Here is a 22,276-nt window from a genome sequence, read left to right as displayed (position 1 = left end):
ATAACAACATAATTAATATTTATAAAAATTATTAAATAAAAATAAAATAATAAAATCACAGGTTGTATATACTTAATTTTACATATAAATAATATATATAATATTATGATCAATGACAATCAAGGTAACACATAACACAATGCATTGCTTAGAGCAATAAATATTATTACCATTTCGCGACTTAACGCACTATTGTGCTAAATAGAAAAATGTACAAATATATATAAGAATTTTAATAATTAAGGAAATTTGGAAAGTACATCTTACGTTGTCCCTGTCGATGCAAAATCTTAAGGGTAACATATAATTAATAACTCGATTTAAAACATAAGAATAGAGAGAGTGAAAAAATACGAGTAAATTTTATACAAATTTGTCAATAATAAAAAGTATATTAAATATGTATATAATGCATCTTAATATATTAGGATTGTTTATCTCTTTCCTTCGCAAGTTAATAATATCCTATCCACGACTTGAAACAGTCAACAAGGAATGTACAACCTAGTACTTAACACTTATATTAATCATTACCTTGTTGTTGCTTCAATAAGTCGGTTAATAATGGAAATGTCATCGCGAAGAATAAAAATGCAACAATGTCTTTGCTTACGCAAATACGAATAGAATTACGACTGCATCAACTCATCCATAAAAAATAGATACAATACAGTAGATCGCGCGTTTAATTCGCACACGAGGTATAATAGAATGCTTTGTGTTTTTTTTTGTTCGTGTACAGAATTTCAACTAAAAGATTAATAGGTACACTTATAAGTATTTACAACCCGCTAAGAGCTTTCCATATAATTTAACGATTTATGTAAGATAAGACTCCGTGCTGTCGCATTAAGTGTTACTCTCGGTAGAATTACTCTGAGACCGTAATGACGAATAACAGCCCTGACAGACTCTAACCGGCTTTAGGATACCTAGCCTGGATATTTTGGACTCGAATCGGCTGCATCTGTATGAAGTAATTAACTCGTCTAAGTATGCACAGCAACAGGGACCATTTTTCTTGAGACAACTGCAAATTTTCAACTTACCTTGAGCAGAATACTTGCCCACAGTTGCGGCAATGGTGTCTCCTTTCGTACAGGTTGAACCTGACGCCACAACCAGCGCAAGAGTCCGCTCCCTCATCTTTCAACCAATGATCGGCGACCGTGCGTCCAGGTTGTTCGCACACACTCCACGAAAATACTCTACCGCGAGTGTCGCCCACATACACCGTCCTATGATCCCTGCGAATAAAAACACGATATGTTAATGTAGTTAATATTGTATCATAAATAATTAAACTTTATATATGTAATCGTATATGCAAACGAAAGATATACCGCAAATGATACGACTATTGAGATGTTTTAATTTCAAGTTCGTTCATTTTTTTACATTTTTTTAAACAGAGATCGTAAACCAATAAATTATAAAATTTACTTCATTACAAGGAAACTTTGCCAATATAATTTTAACAATAATAATATACATTTCACAATACCTTGACACTGCTAGGGCCGTAATGGATGCTGGTTCTGCATTGTCTTTACGATCGTAGGCAGTATGCATTGTTAATTTACTGCGGAATACTAATTGTCTTTGCCACTTGAAACCGTCCCGCAAAATGTTTTGCGGATTGATCTTTCGCGGTTTTGTGTCAGCTTCGGTAACCATAACGAAACTGTCGGTCAGACTGGTGTCGCTTTTACTAGCCCTCAATGCTCCTTCAGAATCTCCAGAATTACTGACGGATTCGCTGTAATAAAGGAATATTACAATAGGATCCTTGCGAGATTTGTGGCGTATAAATTGTATTATCTGGCGCGACCAAAGCTAGATCTTAATAGCTTAATATTTTTTATACACATTATCTAAGTCTTCGGTCTTGAAACAGTTATAGATAGACCAGAATAATATCACAATGTTAAATTATCAATTTAATAATAATGATGCTAAATAAGCATTTATTTATTATGACAATAACAGATTTAAGAACGAAAATATTTGATAAATTAGATAATGTATATAAACTCACGCAAAAAATATTAAGTAGTAAAATTCAGTTATGATCGATTGCATTGTCTTAATATTATTTATACATAATAATCTAGTATTATATTGCATATTACTTGGTTTGCGTTCCCTCACTATCAGCACGTCCGCCGCCCTCGCTTTTCCTGAACATCGGATTTCCGCGACTTTTCCTACGCAGTACGACCAGTGATGCGTGATTATTCTGAGGTGAAGGTTTATTACTTGAATTACTAGATTCATTATCGGAACACTCCTCCTTTTCCTCGTGAAGCCTAGAAGCTTCTTTGGCATTTTCTGCTTCGGAGAGACTGCTTTCAGAGCCACTTTTCATAAGTGCAGCTTGAAGCAAAGATAAAAATTAATTATAACTGATATATACATTGATATATACTGATATAGTCATTGACATCCTTACCTGATCCTTCAGCAGATATACTCATTTGTTTGACTAATTCCTGAACTCTCTTTTTCGTTTCAGTTTGATTGCCTTCCGTGTTTTGCTTCTCGTTCTTTTCTTTGGCAGTTGTCACTTCCTCAGGTTTGTCTTCCTCCGCAGGCACTTGCACATAATCCATCGACCACATCTGTAAACAAATTACAATAATCTCAATGATGGCAAATATTTTTCGTGAAATTATACTAAAATATTTTAGAGAAATAGAAACGTCGTGTCTCTTACACGAGCAACGCCGTCAGTAGAGCCAGTCATAATAACATTTTGGGAATCCCATTCGTGGGTCTGACTGAAAGCGACGCATAATATTTGTTGCATTCTGTCGGCGCGACCGACACAAGTATTAACGCTCGCCAATTCTTCTCCATTGATACTCCACACGTGTAGCCATGTAGCCGCGCAAGTAGCTATGTCTCCCTGCAATGCAAATATTTTTCCAGATTTTGTAACATTTTATTATGTGCATCTAATCACTACATCTTTACGTATATTGTTAATGTGAATACCGTTAATTCATTTATGGCCACTGCAGCCACTGGTCCTGCGTGGCCCCTGAGCTGACGCACGAACAAACATCGAGATAAGTCCCATATGATCGCTGTACCATCTCGCGATCCTGACACGATAACATTGTATGCGGGACTGGACGATAAACATGTGACTGCATCAATATGTCCGTACAGGCATTGTTTTATGGAAAGCTGCCGCTTGGCATATTCCCAAACAGTGACGACCTACAAATACGTATTTAATACTAACATAAAGTGAAATAAGAAAAAAATAGTTTTTCAAGTAACAATCTTCACACAAGTTCAATTCTAAACTACCATTTTTTAACTATATTAAACTGTAATAAAATTAAATGTAATTTTTTTACTATTTTTTTTAATAGTATATTTATTTAAAAAAAAATTTATAGTATGTCTTCTTTTTATAAAAAAGGAGATTGTTATTTAAAACTACTCCCCCTTTTCTATAAACGAAAGACTTACGGAGCTGGTGCCAGCAGTAACGATCAATTTGGAAGACGGACAAACGCACGCTACTATCTCCCCGCTGCTTTGCATCATGGCCTCGCCGACGAAGATCGCCTTCTCGCTGTCGTAGTTTCCTATTCTGAGAGAATGATCGGCGAATCCCCACGCCACATATTTGTTGTAGGAGGGTGGGATGAGAGTCTTGTTTTGCTCCACCGCTAACACAGCTTTGTCAATGTGCAGTATTTGTCCAACGGGACCCTTTAATTCTACGAAAGAAAAGAAATAAATTAGACATTTAAAAATGTATGGTGTCATAATAATGTTGAGATATAAGGATATAAACCTTTAATAGGTTGCAGCGATGGTTTTAAATTATCAAGATTGTGGAAGAACAACTTGTCAGACGTGGTGATGCTCAGTCCAGGGGTAATGGGCCCAGGATCTATAACGCTGGTCCTTTGCGTCATCTTCTTCGCCGGATGCGGCTTCTTGAATAATTGCTTAGGTATCTGGCCGAAATTATTGATGAAGCCGATAGTCGCATTCTTTTTCAGCGGATCATCGATGCTACAATCGAGAGACGGAATTAGAAAACTTATTCTAGATCTCGACGATCTCGGGAATCTCATAAATGAACAGAATTAATTATGCAAACTGACTTGTAAATGTCAACGTTGCCTTCGTAGAACAGATGATGGAACACATTCACGGCCTCGACAGCCGCTGGGCCGTTTTGTTTACATCCAAATATCAGATCGATCCACTGGTGGAGATGCTGCGACACGTAATCACACTCCAACGCGAGTCTGTGTCCGCGAATGAATTCGCGAGGATCCTGCTTCGCCCAAGGTGGAAGAACGATATCGCCGAGTTGAACACCGCTTTGCTTAGAGCCTGCGAGAAAATCGTCACGTATGAGACACGCTACACGCAAAGAAATCGGAATAATTAATTGTTTGAGAAGATGTTTACCTAGATCAAAGTGATTCGAATTGACTAAGAATTCTGGGAGGTAAAAAAATTCTGGGATAAGTTCCTTTACGTCGGCCATGTTGTGCTTGGAAGCAGATAGCCACGCTTCTTTTATACTATTGAACATCCTGTCGGCTAAATCGAAATGCCCACCCTGCAAAAATTGCAATTACTACGCGTGTAAAGGTTGGGTATAAGCGGTAAACTGTACTTTCATGATATATACAAACCTGTAATCTAAGAAAGTGTTGCGTGAACGGTTCCATTCTAACTAGGTAGGAACATACTATCATCGCTGAGGAATAATGTGTGCCATAGTGATAAGGGGGAGTCTCTCCATGCGGATCATCCCACTCTTTATATCTGTAACGAAAGATAATCATTTTAAAGACGTGTCTTTAAATGCGTATACATATAGCTCATTTTTTCTATACCTCTTCTTAAATTGTAACAATCGTTCGGGACTTTGTGCGCCCATAGGTTTGCTAAAATCTCTGAACGTCGACGAGTCCGTGAGATCTAGCTCCTCGCTGTCGTAATCTGCCAAGATCCACGGGAATATCGGGTACTGCATAAGATCATTGTAGCTACGGCCCGCCAGAGTATTAAGATGCATCAGGTATTGGAAATTAGATATTTCTCCTCTCTGTACATGAAAAAAACATCCATATTTAATAAGGAGTACTAGAGTCTCGTCTTGTTTGCTTTATATAATTATAACTACTAACCACCCATCTTTGCGTAACTGAAGTTTCCCCTATAAGATTCGATAGCAGACCGGTGGCTTGCTCAACATTCGCCGTACGCCTTTGACCCGCTACGGACTGCTGAGCGCTGTCGGCGATCGCAGTAGCGAACGTCATGAATCTTTGGTAAACTTTGTTCCTCACTTTCCGCGGAAATGCAAGTAAATAGTTTCTACCATCTCCGCTGAATACTTCCAGTGCCATGGGTTGTAATAAGTATCGTCTTTTGTGTACTTCCCTATGGATAACACAAAGGTTATAGTGATTTCAATTATGATTCAAATATTGTCCAAGGAGAAATCTTATTTCGAGAATACCTGATGTCTTCGTAATTAAACTTGGAGCACTGTCTCATCGCTCTTGATCTTCTGGGCGATCCTGGTGATGGTAGGATTGGTTCGTACGCGTCCGGCAAACTCTCTATATCTCTTATCTCCCTAGATTTTAACAATGTGAATCCATCGATCACGTAGAAATGTTCCTTTCCAAATAAAAGGAGACCCTCGGTCGTGTCCAAACCCTGTATTCGCGCGCATCTGAACATGTGACTTATCTGAAACGTGTGAACAGAAATATTGAAAAAAAGAGTTGCAATGCGCGGCAATTTCGTGGATATCGATTGTATAAAAACAGAAACCTTCTCGTGCTCCTCGAGTAGACGTATCAAAGTTTGATTGTCCGGAACCGTTTGATTGTTCTCCTCTTCTTGTTCGTTATCTTCGGGCGCTTCGTCCGGTTCACTAGCGTGACGTTCCAGCGTACACGGAACCATTGGTGGCTCGCTCTCGGTGGAGGTTTCGTTGATGTTTAATGGTGTATCATCTATAACGGGATCTCGTTCGCGTTCGAACATTCCCGATGAATTGCCGAGTTGCTTCAGATAGTATTCCTTGCTATCCATGCTCGACGCTACTTTGTACTTTAGCTGTTTCTAAAATTAATAGAGCAATGCATTATAAATCCGAATACATGTAAAAACGTGGGTTTAAGTTTTAAAACTCATCATTAAAGACATACAACTTACATTATCAGGGTGCTCTAATTCAGGCCGATATGGATAATGTACATAGAAGAGTTCATTCTTCATCATCTTCTTTCGCATTCTACACGGCCCTTCAGTCATATCCAACATCCATTTGTCCAATATAGTCGGTGTCGGAGATCCCCAAAGACCGCGTTCCCTAGTCAATTCCGTTTCAGTTTGCAGCCATTCCTACAAATAGATTAAAAGCATTTTTAGCATGTTATTTTATCCACTTATTTCATTTTTCTTTAAGATAAAAAAATCAAAATAACTAAACAGAGATAGAATTCTTAAACTTTCTTACTTGATAAACGTAACGTTGAGTGTGCAGGTTTGTCTGTTGATGCTGTAGACGTCTTACCGCAGCAAGTTCTCTGACTAACGCGACATGTTGCTCCGTCCATTGAGCAACAGTACTCTGATGTAATCTAAGCCTTACACGCACAGACTCCTCTTTTCGCACTTTTGTTCGGCTCGCCAATCTTGTTAATCCTCCTGTCACCCTTTGGATTTTCTGTAATTTGTTTTATATGTATATAATACTTGTTCATACACTTTGTGTAATTATTCCATTTTATATTTCTTTCTTATAACTAGCTGACGCATATACACAATATACATAGAAAAAGCTAGAGTTAGATATATATTAATATATTTTTTTAACTAAATTAAGTTAACCCTTATGTGCACAACCAACTTTTTCCACGTTGTTGCACAACCGAGGTACCCGGGTATCCACTGCGAGTTTATCTTAATTTTTGACAGTTTAAACAAACGGAATTGTTTGAAATAAATTTATTTCATTAAATAAATCAATAGAAAGTATTTAAGTCATATTGGAGATCCTGAGCCCGCCACAGCATTCCAAAAAATAAACATAACAATTGAGTACCGGAGCGCTGCGCAGGTACGAAGGGGATCGGGCGACTTTAGTCGACCGGCTGTAGTGGAGTAATGAATACATTGTAACGTGTTGAATACATTCCGTAACGGTCGGTAGAGCGTCATCTCGTTTCGCGTGTGAAACATTTTTCTGTGATTGTTTTCAAGCATTTTTCGTGCCAATATTGTACGCTATGGATGATGAATTATCGGGAACTGAATTTTCAAGGTAAATATTATTCCCTGATGTATTTTTATGTCATTATCTTGTCTTATTCTTGTCGTTTTCTTGTATTTTTCTTGTTGTCATATTTGTCAATTGAAACTTTTGAATTGGAATTTAGATTGACGAGGCAGCAAAAACGTGAGTACATCACTACTTTGCTTGGAGACAATGATGAGGAATCCGAAGATGAGTTCGACGACAGTCGTTCACAAAAATAATTACTATCGAAATGGTTGATCTAATGGTTAGATATACTAATAAAAAAGCCCAAAAAGTATACGATGATTATAATGAAAAAAATCCGAATTCTCAACGGTCATGGAAGCCTGTAACATCGCAAGAATTGTACGCGTTTTTCGGTATCTTGATTTGCTCTGGCGTTAACAATTCGAACACTGATCACACAACAGAAATGTGGAAAAGCACGTCTTACCCACTTTATCGAGCGGTAATGGGCATAAATAGATTTCGCTTGATACTGAAATTTATTAGATTTGATGACGTCAATACACGCGCAGCATGATCAGAAATGGATAAACTTGCTCCCATCAGTGATGTTTGGAATATTTTGAATTCAAATTTGAGTAAAATGTACAAGCCGACTGCAAATTTGACAATTGACGAACAGCTGTATCCTTTTCGAGGCCATACAAAATTTACGCAATACATCCCGTCCAAGCCAGCAAAGTATGGCATAAAAATATGGTGGATCTGCGATGCCGAAAATGCGTACTCACTGCAAGGAATTATTTATTCAGGAAAAACAGGTAATGCCCGAGAAAAAAATCAAGGTGAGAGAGTCGTCAAACAACTAGCAGCACCTTACAAAGGAAGTGGTAGAAATATAACAATGGACAATTTTTTTACATCATTACCACTTGCCAAGCATTTGCTTTCGTGGCAAATATCTGTAGTAGGTACTCTTCATAAAAACAAGCCATACATTCCGAAACAGATGACTTCCCTGAAATCCCGACCACAGTATTCTTCATTGTTTGGCTTCCACGAAAAAGTAACCCTTTGCTCCTATGTTCCAAAAAAAATAAGGCTGTAATCTTACTTTCGACAACGCACAACGATGCTGCTATAAATGACGACGAAAAAAAGAAGCCTCGCATGATCACTTTTTATAATATGTACAAAAGTGGGTTGGATACTATGGACCAGATAGTAACGAGATACACAACTCATAGACGAACGCCACTTGCTTTGTTCTTCAACGTTGTGGATATAGGAGCTCTTGCTGCATACGTTATCTACTACGAAAACAACAAGATGATCGATAAAAAGACGAATCAACGACGTATTTTCTTGCGGCAACTGAGTGAAGAACTGGCGAAGCCATTCATTGAAGATCGCGCTGGGAATCCTCAAGTGATGCGCCATTTCAACACAAAACTCGCTATCGAGAGCATCGTCGGTCTACAGCTTACCCCTTCTGAGGTTCCTGCTGTCCAAAACCAGCCACGTGACAGTACTGGCCGCAAGAAAACTACTGGTTCGTGTCACGTCTGCTATAAGGAGACGGTAAAACGACGCAGGAAGACACGAAAGAGTTGTGCAATGTGCGAAAAACCAGTCTGCGATGAACATTGTATATCAATTGTAAAATGTATCGATTGCGCACAGTAAAGTTCAATAAAGGTTTGCAGTGCATGAAAATTATATTTGTTGTTTATTTATAAACTATCATTACCTAAATAAAATATTAATCAATGTTATTAATTAATTTCTGAGCGAAAACATAATTTTATACCTAATGGATACCCGGGTACCCGGTTGTGCCCAACGTGTATGTGTCATAAAATCATGTAATTTAGGTTAAAAAAATTCGAAAAAAAATTTTTTTTCAGTCGTTTCATATTCTCAAAGAGTTCAACGAGGCATTCCTAGACGGAAAAATCGATATTTCAATTTTTCATGAAGTTATACGCAAAAGTATGGCGCGGTGGATACCCGGGTACCCGGTTGTGCACATAAGGGCTAATGGTTTATAAAGTTAATTTAGTTAAGTTACAAGTTACATAAACAAAAAACTAACTCATCTAAACGTTGGGCTAAAATTATTATAAACTAAGTTAAATTAAAAGTTAATTTTGAAAAACATTCATATTAAATTTGAAAGGTTTTAAAGTTAGATTATTTAAAATAATTATAATATGAATCATCAAAGAAATTTAATATTTTCTTAGTAAATTAAATTTATATGAAATAACAAAGAAATATTGAATAATTTTATATACAGGAATATTTTTTTTTTAAATTCTTTTTTTTTACATAAATTTTTAACTTAGAAAAAAGTTAATAAAATTTATGTATTTCAACAATAACTAAAGTTAAACATCATTAAAAATTAGCTAAGTTAAATTAAAAGTTATTAGCTTTTAACTTTTTAACTAGTCACTACCTAATCCCGGAAAAAGCACAGGAAAAGAGAATAGAAAAAGCTTTACATACCGACTGTATCTGATTGTGAAGTTCCCAGGGAATTTTGTATGGGGCTTTTTTTTCTGAACCTACGTAATTGTGCCAAACTTTGAACGCAGCTTCGTAAACTTGTTCTCTCACGACCGGCAATTCTGGTGCTCGCTCGTTACCCACGGGCGTCGACAAAGTCACTTTGAAAACTTCCTCTATTGCGGGCTTTTTGCATACGTACAACTCCTCCCAGACTCTCGTTGCCGCTACAGCCATTAAATTGTGCCCCTGATGAGACATTAGTCTATCGTCGCTGGCTTCCACTTGCGGATTAACGTGCCACAGAGTTTTCATATTGATGTCTAACATAATCCTTATATCAGCCGTCAGTTGTAAGAGGCAATACGTTAAACAGCCGATAAATTCTAATTCATGATTGCCAGCACCGAACACTAATAATCTACGAAAGAATCATAAAACTCATTTAAATTTATCTTTCCTTTTAACGAAAATATACGTGTTACATGTGTATAAATGTAATTCGTACATACCTATGAGTAGTAAGCTTATGTAATGCCTCTAGTACCGCCATTTGATCGGCAATAGATTCGGTCGGACGTGACAGTAAGAATAAAATTGTCCTATTCAGGCAGTGATGAAGACCTTCCATACTGACAGCACCAGGTCGTCTTTTCGCTTGACCAATTAGTTTTACGATAAAATCGAATACCTCGTGCGGATCCTTTGTCAAAGCACCTGATGAGGAAGACGTATAACATTTTCTATTAATCTTATTCAATTAGATTAACCGAATGTGAACCGAACTCTTACCTTGCCACAATTTGTCAACTATTCTGGCTGCCACGTAACAAACATTATTGGTTATATTATTGGCCGATCCACCGGGAACGACAGGCAATGCGGCCTGTTCCCCGATCAATACATCGGCGGCTAACAAATGCTCCATTAATATAGACAACACCTCCGTCTGATAACGCATTTGTTGTCCCGACGACGCATGTTCCGGCCATGCCTCCAAGACAAGATCTATCGCTGGCGACTTTGCTGTAACTGGCAATGAGAGCGAGTCGACGACGATAACTTTAAAAAAGTCCATTATGAACTTCTTCGCCGGGTGATTTGTCAGCCCAACATCTTTCGATGGTGATCTCACTAATACTGGTTCTTGCTGCAATAATTATCCCATATTAAAGTTAATATTTTTAATTACAAAAGATTAATACATTTTATAAATACTTTCTAATTCAACAAATTTATATTGCACGCTTTTTAAAAGTGCCTTGAACACAATTTTAATAGTATATTCAATTCTTTAAATTTTGAAATTTAAGTTTTTTTTTTAAAGGACATTTTGTCAATATAATTACCTCGTCGGCTGGGGTACTGGCACCGCTGCTATCCTGACTAGAACTCGCGGGTTTCGGAAACAAGGTTCCAGCTAAGGCACCCAGAACTTCCGCGGACATAAAGACTTGCATGAAGTCGGTGAAATTGCGGTAAAGGAAGAACAGGAATTGTATTATTGTCACGGGATAATCGTTTAACCACTCTGGCAACACTTCCGGGCTGTCGAAAGAAAGAGTAACGTAATACGAAAAAAAGAGTAACCTAATGTGATACATTCTGTTAAAATAGATTAACAGTTTTTCTTGATAACTCACTTGTTCGAATGGCTGTTTAACATGGTCCGCACCATAGCTAGTAGTGTGACCATCGCTTCAGGACAAAGATTAATTCTACTAGCAAAGGACGATAATGTGTGATTTGCCGGAACTCCGAACATAAAATTCCAAACATTATCTAAATCGAGCTGCCACATAATATACACGTAATTAGTATTATTATTCTCTACATATTAAATCTTAATAAAGAAGCACAATTACAAAAAATAAAAATCAACTAAATTATTTCAAAATTAAATTTAAATTTACAGCTTCGCGAAAATGCATAGATATCTGATATAAAGATACGCGATTAATATATTTAACTATATTTTTACCTTTGAATCGGTAGGTAGTAATTTTACAGGCTGTCCCATCATGAGAGCGATGAAAAGGAAATAAAGTTCCGGAACAAGATCGATATGTTGCGGAAGCAACCAGCCCAGATGCTGAAATCCTGGTACGTGAAGCCCGGATGGTTTAATTTCACCAGTCGACATTTGTTGGTGACAACCTGTTATAATCATGTTGTATTATTATATTGCAACTTTTTTAGATTAAATATATAAAATCAATATTTATCGAAGCGCTTGTATAAACGATAAATACAAAAACAAATACATCATTGCGTTGCATACCAAGTGCTAGTGCCATCTTATTGTGATCGGTATGTCGCAGCCAACCACCATTGCTCGTGCCCTCTTTGAACTTTTGCAGAATCGATTGCACAGAACATATCGCTACGAGTATACGTAACCCCCAGACGACTGTAGTACTATGAAGACCAGACTGGAGGAACAGTAGCACCCAATCTAGGCCCAAAACTTTAGCTACTTCTTCACACATACTGCAAAAGTACAGTTGCATTTGTATCATCGAATATATGTGTGCTGATTTAATAAAAATATTAACGCAATTTCTTACTTTACATTAACCTTGGATCCATTAAACAACAACGAATGTAAAAGCTGTAAACAACGATTGCGTAAAAGTATGCTCTCTCCTTCCCCATCTTTGGGTCCATCTCCTTCTCTAAGGATTAGGTGCTTTTCGGAACATAGCGGTAAGGTAGCCACAATAAATTGTCCAAACCTGAATGAGACAGATAAGAAAGTTATATGCACGTAGAGAATACAATACGTAATTATGTAAATGTGAACGGAAAAATTGTTTACCATAATAGATCAGCTTGTCGTGGTTGACTCAATAATATACTGAGAAGCGCTAAAAGGATTTGTCTGGTGCTACCTAGCTTTACATCGCTTAAGATGTGCAATAGTTTGTGTACTAATTGTAAATCTCTCATTAATCGCAAGTTAGTTCGTTTCTCACTGGATTCCGCTATTAGTTCGTACAAATGTTCGAGGAGAGATCTTAGCAATTCTCCTGGAGCTTCATGCCAAACCTGAATTAACCAAGTTAATTAATTAAATCAAAGTTGTTTACATACACGCTCGATCGTCACAGATTTAAAAAATTCTGTATTGAAATTATGAAGTTTTATAAACTTACTTGCAAATCACATAAGAGATCCTGAAACGCTGTGACATTAGGAATTGCACTAGTTTCTCTACCGCTGTCGACTGTCCCAACGAGACTGAACGTTAGATGCAATATATGACTATTTAGGAGAGGACATTTTCTTCTTAACAACATAGCCAGAGTCTGATATCCTCTCCTGCGATCCATCTCTTGTTGGGCCGCTTGGTTGGATCTTACTACGCATACTAGTGCCTTAACAGCCGCATACAAAGATTCTACGTCTTGGGCCATAGCTATTAAACCTTTTAAACAGATTCAGATATCGTTCTTAATCTTGTCTTATCATAACAATATGAAGATCCAATTTGCCACTTGAGATTCTCAACCGTACCTAATAACACTGAACATCCTCCTACATTGTCGATCATAGTAGCTACTGGTTTAGGACTAAATACACGAACGCCAAGGTAACCGACAACTACACCGCCTAATGCTCTGGCTGGACCACTGAGATGCCCCGCGGAATTATGAAGGACTCTGATAGGTGTGGCATTCTCATGCGATGACATGCCAAGCTATTGTACAAAATGATCAAATATTAATGCGTATTATTTTATCCCTTTTTCTTTTCCTCTTATTAAACGCAGATAAGAAAAATATTCGTACTTGTTTGGCAATTGACTTATTATCCGCTCGACTGTAAACCTTCCGGATTTTAGCTAAAGTTAACTGCGACATGGCTTTTGCATTCAGTCCAAACACAACCTTCTCTTCAGCCACAAGAGGCGCTAGAGGTTCAGGGCCTGCAATAACGTATGTATTATTAATATTGATTACTTGTAGAAGTGTATTTTAAAGATTGGTCATGTTCGTACCACTCAATTGTGGTGCTTGCAAGCTTCCCATGTAATGCGGACCCAGTCTGAACAAAGTAGCAATGTTCTGAGAATTAAACACTTCCTCCACCAAATGGCACGGTCCTTGTTTCCACGTCAATCTAGAATATCTGCGCCAGCAGGGTGGTGTACCAATGTAGCCGTAAACTGGCGAAGCCACGGTCAAGTTGGCCGCCCCACCTCCAGGAACTTGTGTAATATAATGAAGCTAAAAAAATACATTTATATACGTGAACTAGAAAACTACTTTGTCTTAATGGTAATTACCTTTTGACTATGGATATGTTGACCATCCAAGTATAATGAGAAACTAGAGTTTTTCAGAACCGCGCGGTTTAACACGATAGCTATGTGGTGCCACTGTCCTTCGTGAAGTAAATCGGGACACCAAACTCTGGCACCGCATTCGCCCGTTCCTTCGGGTTCCCATTCGCCTGTATCTAAATGCACATTAATTTACATTACTTCACTTGTGAGTTTAATGACGCATACTCGTTTAGAATATACTTACTTTGCGGAATGGGTGTCTCCTGAGTGGAAACAATAATAGCCTTATCTCTAGCGCTAAGAATTGCAGTCAGGCAAATTAAGTCTCTCGCCGATTGCGGAGTACGCACCAATGTCAGTAATCTTACGCAATGGGGATCAGTTCTGGGATCACTAAATTTGTCAACACATATCCATGTGCTGTATGTTAAGCCGGTCTGCGGTGGAAATAATCTGTCGCCTAAAAGAATTCTTTATGTGTAATAACAATCATTATAAAATTTATAATGTTAGTACGAAATGAACCGCTTTTTCATTATTATTTCATTATTTGAATCGATTTTTATTACACGTATTATCCCTATAAGCATACAATATTCCTAGAATATTATTAAAAATTAAACTCATTAAAATAATATTCCGATAATGTTGTTCAATATTTTTCATGTTATTTTAATATTATAAGAATATTATGTTAATGTTATATGTTCATTTTTATGTACTATTCATGGAATACTACGAAAATATTCTAATATTATTGTGATAAAAAATTAATGTAAATTATTAGGCATAAAATATTTATAAACTTTATAATTATTACATTTAAAAGTTATAATATTCCCAATAATTTAAAATTAAAATATTGAAGTAAGTAATATTATTTACTTCTCATATAATATTCATATATTTATGTAATATTATCAGATGTGGATATATAACCACTTTTTATTAATATTTCAAGAATATTATTTAACATAAAAATAATGTTACATGCTTATAGAGACCTAATTTAACAGTGATAACCACACTAATTTTTTGTTTTAAATTATTGAATTTTATTCCTCTGAGCATTATTTATAACTTTTACTTCTAACTTTGTATTAATATTTCAATATCATTTACTACAATATAAATTGAATAAAAATACAATTAATACATCATTTACCTGATCCAATTCCTCCAAGTACACTGTTATCCGCAGAAACAACTGTAGGAGGTGTGGTACTTTGCGGAGCGACACTCGGTAGATACAAACACGCAAATCCCTCGGCGCTCATATCCAACTCGACGAAAGGTGGCAAGGTGCACGAACCGTGAGCCCTGAAGTCCTTGGGTGTCGTCATCGACACTAGTGTCTTAATCCGCGTTAAAGGAACTGGTCCACCTCTGAACTTGTTCGGCTCGATATCATCCAATGAAATGCAACATAATGGATCACCCAAACGTAGAAATTCTCTGGAAGAAGTTAAATTACGAATAACGACAAACTCGAATATGTATTTCTTCCACTTTTCTCTCCTTTTTATATATAATCTCAATCTTACCTTAGATCTCTCGGTTCAAGCGATTGCGCAGCGAGTCTCTCTATGATGTACTGCAGAGGTTGATGAAGCGGATGCGTTTCGTCTTGCAAAGCGATTCTACCTACTGAAAGCAATTCACCGGCCATACCGGCTTCACACATCACCTGCTGATTTCTTTCTGACCGTACTAAGCTCTTGATGATCTCCGCCACATACAATTGTAACGCTAGTGCCATTTGCGGATTGGATGGTTCGGATATAGACGGGAGTAAGTGAAGCATTCCTACTACTATACCAGGATGAACTACAATTGGCTCGGGTGCAGGTGGGCTTAGGTTTAAGGAATTTATAATACATCTCTTGCCGCTTCCAGGAGAGTCGAATGATGACTTTTGCTGAAACACATACAGCCATAGTTACCATTTTTAAAGGCTAAAACGTTGGTGATATTCTGATAAAAGAGTATACCTCCATGCAATTTTGCTTGTGACTCGGTGACCTTATCCCAACATTAGCTAAATTGGGTTTGTCAAAGGAATCGAGCGCCACGTCGTAAAGCAAGCGCAGCAGCAAGCACGCGTATCCTAATGTCTTTGGCATATTATCGGGAAATATTGGGTCCAATACACTCCCGGTAAATAATGATATTAGCATATTATGGTAATTCATAGTCGGTATCATATCCATCTCTGAGATTTTCGTCTGCGTCGAGAAGCATCCGAGGAGGCGTAAAGTATCGCACAGACTCGATTGGCAAATCTGCGAGATCGATATTATTTTTATGCAATAAAAATAACTTTCTATTAATAGTATGATTACAATACGCTTCAAATCTGTACCTCATGATGGAAGAATTTCGCGTTTGCCGGCTCAAATCGCATAGCTGTACTTATAGTATGAAATACCACGTGTAACAACGTTAGCAATTGGCTCTCGTCCTGCATAGTCCTTTGTATGATGTCGTTACAAGGTTCACTCTTCTCCGATCTTTGCGGGCCTAACTGACTTTCCAGAGACACCAGAACTGACATTACGTAAACGAAGCCCCCGACTTTCCGGAAAACCGTTCTAGTCCTATGCGACTCGCGCAAACAGGCTAACAGAGACTGAAAAAAATAATCACATATCGTTAATAATTTTACATATATAATGATATGAAATAATAGAGAATATTAAACTCACCTTTAATATATGTGTCTTTAAAATCAAGGCATTAGGAGGTGCCGAATGCATAACTCCCAACAGTGTAGCCATGTCGTCGTCGCCACCCGCGCTGAGTATCAATTCTCTCACGATACCAAGCGCTTGATACCGACAATCTACATAGGGCACTAGATTATGAGCGCAACGCGCGCCTCCACATTCTCTAAAGACATTCGCATTTTGAACATTACTCGCTAATAGTGTTGTTAAAGCCTCCATTACTAAGGCACCCAACCGTTCATCCTCGGAGCATATCGTATATTCTAAAACCAAATGCGATATTCTCAAACTCACGTACAATCTTACGTATGATTATGGGCCACTTCGACCAACTTCAATTAATTTTAATCGAATTAATTTAAATCGCCCGGGTAACAAACTGATGTTATTTGTCGTCATTTTGAAGTCAAAATATCGTTAAAGATATTATTTTACCAGCTCAAAACCAGGCGATTGAATTAATTGTCGATTAAAGTTAATTGGAATTGATCGAAGTGGTCGTATGTCTTTAAAACGAACATTACCTAATCCTTGATCAATTGCGGCTTGCTTATCCTTAAGTAATGTCGCGTACCGATGAAGACAAGTCACAAAAACTTCTAACATACCAACTTCTCTATAAACATCTTTAAATATGGTATTGTGTCTGAAACAAGCGCGATTGCATTTAAAACGACGATATTTGAATGTATTTTAAAAATTTCCCAAGTTATCTTTAGCATAATACCTGAGTATATTAAGGAGAGTTTCCATACACATAATACTGCACGAGATTGAATTGTTCGTTTTCAATAAAATAGACAGAGATATGAGTTCTTTACACGGAACGAAATTAAGTTGAAAAACAATGAATTCCAACAGTTGAAAGAATTTCTCTTGTATTTCTGGATTCTTCAAGTGAATTTTCTCCGCAAACTGGGACAGGGTGTTCTGTCCCTCGAGAATGAAATAATTCGCGTTATCGCTGTGATACACGCTAGATATCGCGTCAAGTATAGTGCAACACAGAAGTGGTGAATTAGATTTCACAAATACAGATTGCAATACTTGGAACGCCTGAATATTACGAACGCTTCCTCCTGTAGGCATGATAAAATGACGTAAAATATATGCACTATATGTATATATTATATATATCTTCATTTCATCTTTGCGAAGTTACCTCTGTTACTTGGTTGTGGCAAAGTAAATCCAAGCATTTGAAACAAGGATCCCATACTAGCTTGACTCGGCTTTAATTCCGTATGACCGCACATTGTTAAAGATGCTAACATTAGTACCAAATTTCGGATAGCATCTTGCGCTTCCGCTCTGTTATCTTGCTCTAATCTCGAAGGTGCGTGTCTACGAATAAAAATATCCTTCCTATTGTATCGTTACAAATTAGATGTCGCATTTTATCGTCGATATTAGACTTACTTCAACAGAAATTCCGATAGAAAGATATAGCCTTGACAAGCACGAAAGTCATCCAACAATGTCTGAGAAACCTCACTGGAGTCTTTTAGAAAACAGAACACCGTTACGAACATTTCTACAACTTCTAATGGTGCCAGCTCAGGTACACGTTGCATATTATCGATACAGAGTGCTATGCATCCTTTATCTATACGAGATGAATCAATCAGTTAAGTAAATTTGATTTTGAAATAGGTACAGAAAAGTGTTTGAACTTACTATGAATATAGGCTACTACATTCTGTGTAAGACCATGTCGAGATAACGTCATCAAGACTTCGGCGGCACTTTTACGCCACATAATATTGTACTGTGGACACCAACTGGTTATTGCTGAGAACAATAAGGTAAGGTCGTCCTTACGGGCGAGTTCCTCCGCGGGATAAGGGTGGCTACATAATCTCACCAATAACTGGAAGTCGTAATGGAATAAATTAATCTAGCGAATAAAGTTAATCCCCCCTGGGAAAATATAGAACTGTTATTTCAGCGAAAATTATACCTGAACAAATATTTTTTGTAACAGTATCCTACGTTCTCTAGGGGTAAATTCACTATTTGCATCTGTAATATCGGCGTCTTCTTCGTTCATCTCGGGCAGATCGAAGAACAGATATAAACATTTTACTAGGGTCGACGGAACCGAGGCAGCGGTCATAGCCTAGAAACAATTTGCACGCTGCAGAAAGAGAATTTGCCACCAGAAGATGGATAATAGAGCGGAGAAGTTTAATTCAATTCACTTGTATGAGAGACGTGTCACCCGCTGCCAACAGGTTCAATGCGGACAGCAACATCCAGCCGTTGCTCGACTCCTCGCTGTTCTCGATCTCCAGAAACTTGACGATGGCACAACTCGCCGTCTCGGTGCTCTGGTTGCTCGCTCTTCTCCTGATTTCGGATACCATCAGTCTTGATACTTGTTGCGTAAATGCCAAAATGTCCCAGAACTTTTCGTTCATATCTCCCGATGGACTAGAGCCAAATACCTGGTGGAGCACGAGACAGTCTCTTTATAATTACAAGGATGACATAAGAACATATATAAAAATCTTTGACTAAAGTGAAGGATCCACTCTAATACTAATATTTTTCAACGCTTTGGAGCATCGTGTATTAAGGATATAGCATGTTATAGACATAACTTTCATACATATATAGTTCATTTAAAATATACAATCATGAAATTTAAGAACCAATTGTTCAAACATAGGATATTAAAAGTATTTTATGCTTTCACTAATTCACTAGATATTATAATTTTTTTGTACAAAAACTCTATTAGAACTGAAAATATTCCGCCAGTGTTGCATTTCGATTAAAAATATGCCTTCGATTTCCAGCATAAAATATCAATTCCCAATACCATGTATGTCTAAATAATTAATTTTATATATATATATGTAAGATTTTTTGTTTACTCAATATTATTCTGCTACAATTTCTCTTTTACATACATTTGCACACTAAAGTGAAAAGATAATAAGAAATAAAATCGATGCTTTGTTAACATTTTTATTTAAATAAATCGATTTAATTTTATTAACAACAGGCCAGTGAATCTTTTCAGTTTGAATATAATATGCTTTTAATAAAAATGTATCACTGGCAAGGGTTTTTGTTTCTAATCGAGTTTTCTAAAAAAATTATATCAGCTGATGAACTTGTAATGTAAAATAAACTCCCAATATCCTGTGTATTCAAATAATTAGTTCCATGGCTATATATATATATATATATATATATATATATATATATGATTTTCTTATTTATTCAATATTAGTCTATCACAATTTCGTCAACTTTTACACACATTTGCCCACTGATATGAAAAAATAAAGTAGAATTGGTACTTTGCTGCAGTTTTTATTTAAAGAAATTTTTCAATCTGATTTTATTAACAGGCCAGTGAATCTTTTCAATTTGAACATGAGTATTTTGATGGAGATGTATCACTGACAAGGATACTTTGCTTTCAATTGAGCTTTCCCAAAAAATAATAATGTGCTGGTGAACTTGTAGCATGAAATAAACTCAATATCCCTGCATGTGCGAACAATTTTTGTAACTGTAAATATAAGCACATTTGTAAAAGTGAGTGGGACACACATCCTTAGAGAATCCACCTTTATGCTCTACCTTGCAAAATAATGGCAACATGTTGTACAATTTATCATCACGTTCGGTGTCAGAGAGGGGATGCGGCGGATGGGTGTACTCGGAGAAGAGTTTCTTGAGGTGCATAAGCCCCAGAGCGGTGTGCTGGGGGTTCGTGCCGCCGGCACAGTCGTCCAGGCCACCGGTACCGCTCGAGCCCATACCGACGCTGGTACCCCCTCGTAATTTGCGCATTATGTTCATACTTAAGATTTGCTGAAAGGAGAAGAAGAAAAACGTACAGTTATCTCCTTGCAGTCTATGCCGTCTCGTCTCATTCGAAGCACGTTTTCCAGCCGTGACACAGGGAGGAATCTGCGTGGCGTTATGTAAAGGATCAAATTTATCTCAGGTGCTACCATTCAGTGTCGAAACCGCCAAATTTCTTCGGGCGGATCGAAAAGTAACGGAGACAGGTACGTTCCCTCATTATTATTGTTATATAAAACACGTATGTAAAAAAAAAAAGAATAAAGAAAGGCACCCTTGATAAGTTAAGAGAAAGGGAATGAAAGAGCTTTCTAGTCATAGCTGGTCAGTAGAGCTGATCAATACGAATGAGCTATTTTAACGAATTGGCGAAAATGTCAACGTGCTCAAAAGGAACGACGCAAAACGAAACACACACACATATACGCACACAGGCACGTACACGCTCACACGGACGCGCACAGGGCCCGACGGCTCGAGAAACATACGTTGAATTGCGATTTAATAACTCAGGCGATCGGCAAGGGGCGCACGTAGGAGCGAAGGACGCGTCGTGCGCGGCAGCTGGGCATGACGACCGTGATCCGCGCGGCGTATCCGTCAGCGGGCACACTCGTGCGCCCGACGTCGCGCCGACGTTGCGGGTGTCAACGTCGCGGGCAGCATGGAGCAGCGACTCGTCGAAAATGGCACGAACGGCGGCCTCGGCATCGGCGAAAGAAGAGAGAGAGAGAGAGGTCCCCGGCGTCTCGGGTCGTGCCGCGGCGACGGCCGATCGGCGCGGCGGTCAGCGCACACGGATCAGCGACATCGCCGTCCGCCGAGCGTCCGGCTCAATATTTACGTCCGTACGTCCGTCCGTCCACCCGCCCGCTCGCTCCAAACGTCAGATCGACGAGGTGTCACACCGTAACGCGATACACACACACACGCGCGCGCGCATAGTCACACACGACGAACGCACGCACGCACACGCGCGTCGAATCCGCCCACGAACGTCACCTTGCGCGCGGTGTCTGCGGAACGAGATCGCGTTGACGCGCGCGGTGTCGCGTCGCCGATCGTGGCGGCGTGGATCGGCTGTTACCTGGAACGCGCCTCCGGCTTGGGAAACTACATTTTCTGTCGACGAGTCGTGTCGATTCTCACGGCGGGAGACTTTAATATTTCAGTGGCAGCGGCCATCTTCGCCATTTGACAGTTCGCTCGGCCCGACGCGATACGTCGATAAGCGGCCACGTGACCCGCGGCGCGGTGGTGATCTTCCGCCGAGCGGGGACCGAGGGGTTTTTAAAGGTCGATTTTTAAAGGGACTTTCACGCCGTCAGATGACCGAGAGGCTCGATGTCGATCGTTATCGATAGACAACATAATGCCATGAATTATTATCAGGGTTGGGTAGTAGGTTGTTAAAAATTAGTAACTTTTAACTTTGTTAATTTCAAATACGTTAATTGTTGACTTCATCTAGTAAAGTTATTTTTAAAACTTTAAATAAGTTTTTTTTTGACAAGTTAAAAATTCGTCTATAATGTAAAAGAAAAAATGCATTCCTACATAGAGAAAGCAATATTAGTTTATACAAATTAAATTTGTAAATAAGATATTAAATTTATATTACAATTTATCCACATTGTAATTATTGTTTAAAGTAATCTA

At 38.1% G+C, this 22,276-nt stretch overlaps 1 protein-coding gene across 5 annotated transcripts; it reads right to left on the bottom strand.

The window, feature by feature from the left end:
- Nucleotides 1-372: 372 nt before the first annotated feature.
- Nucleotides 373-22,084, bottom strand: LOC105203416 (WD repeat and FYVE domain-containing protein 3). Of its 5 annotated transcripts, none has more exons than XM_026136948.2 (47): nt 21,705-22,084; nt 20,390-20,623; nt 18,994-19,239; nt 18,753-18,911; nt 18,470-18,662; nt 18,212-18,398; nt 17,955-18,136; nt 17,520-17,871; nt 17,317-17,438; nt 16,772-17,055; nt 16,429-16,695; nt 16,058-16,348; nt 15,611-15,984; nt 15,232-15,521; nt 14,311-14,526; nt 14,067-14,239; nt 13,779-14,007; nt 13,570-13,706; nt 13,295-13,478; nt 12,934-13,205; nt 12,597-12,826; nt 12,346-12,513; nt 12,060-12,268; nt 11,760-11,935; nt 11,422-11,570; nt 11,128-11,326; nt 10,571-10,928; nt 10,291-10,495; nt 9,779-10,199; nt 6,518-6,727; nt 6,214-6,402; nt 5,827-6,120; nt 5,507-5,742; nt 5,172-5,427; nt 4,878-5,089; nt 4,674-4,806; nt 4,444-4,597; nt 4,131-4,365; nt 3,815-4,038; nt 3,484-3,737; nt 2,998-3,225; nt 2,717-2,908; nt 2,453-2,621; nt 2,133-2,376; nt 1,505-1,759; nt 1,050-1,247; nt 850-967 (listed from the first exon to the last, which is right to left on the bottom strand). In XM_026136948.2, exons 2-47 carry the CDS (start codon nt 20,609-20,611, stop codon nt 850-852), a joined length of 10,296 nt encoding a protein of 3,431 aa, XP_025992733.1. In that variant the 5' UTR covers nt 20,612-20,623; nt 21,705-22,084. The 5 variants fall into 5 exon arrangements, with proteins under 5 accessions (XP_025992734.1, XP_025992733.1, XP_039304320.1 ...); XM_039448386.1 differs by lacking the exon at nt 21,705-22,084 and adding an exon at nt 21,048-21,380; XM_039448384.1 differs by lacking the exon at nt 21,705-22,084 and adding an exon at nt 21,106-21,243.
- Between the last annotated feature and the right edge of the window lie 192 nt (nt 22,085-22,276).

The sequence above is a fragment of the Solenopsis invicta genome, chromosome 4, assembly GCF_016802725.1.
Source record: "Solenopsis invicta isolate M01_SB chromosome 4, UNIL_Sinv_3.0, whole genome shotgun sequence".
NCBI lineage: Eukaryota > Metazoa > Arthropoda > Insecta > Hymenoptera > Formicidae > Solenopsis > Solenopsis invicta.
The sequence above is the reverse complement of the archived record's forward strand: the minus strand, read 5'-3'. Positions and strand labels throughout refer to the sequence as shown.

What these genes read in the sequence shown, in the direction of transcription:
- LOC105203416 (XM_026136948.2), bottom strand. Translation starts at nt 20,611, where the DNA reads ATGAACATAATGCGCAAATTACGAGGGGGTACCAGCGTCGGTATGGGC. An exon ending in ACTTGGAGGAATTGGATCAG is followed by an intron (nt 14,527 to 15,231) that starts GTAAATGATGTA and finishes GAATTCTTTTAG; the next exon opens with GCGACAGATTATTTCCACCG. An exon ending in CCAGTACCCCAGCCGACGAG is followed by an intron (nt 10,929 to 11,127) that starts GTAATTATATTG and finishes TAATTATTGCAG; the next exon opens with CAAGAACCAGTATTAGTGAG.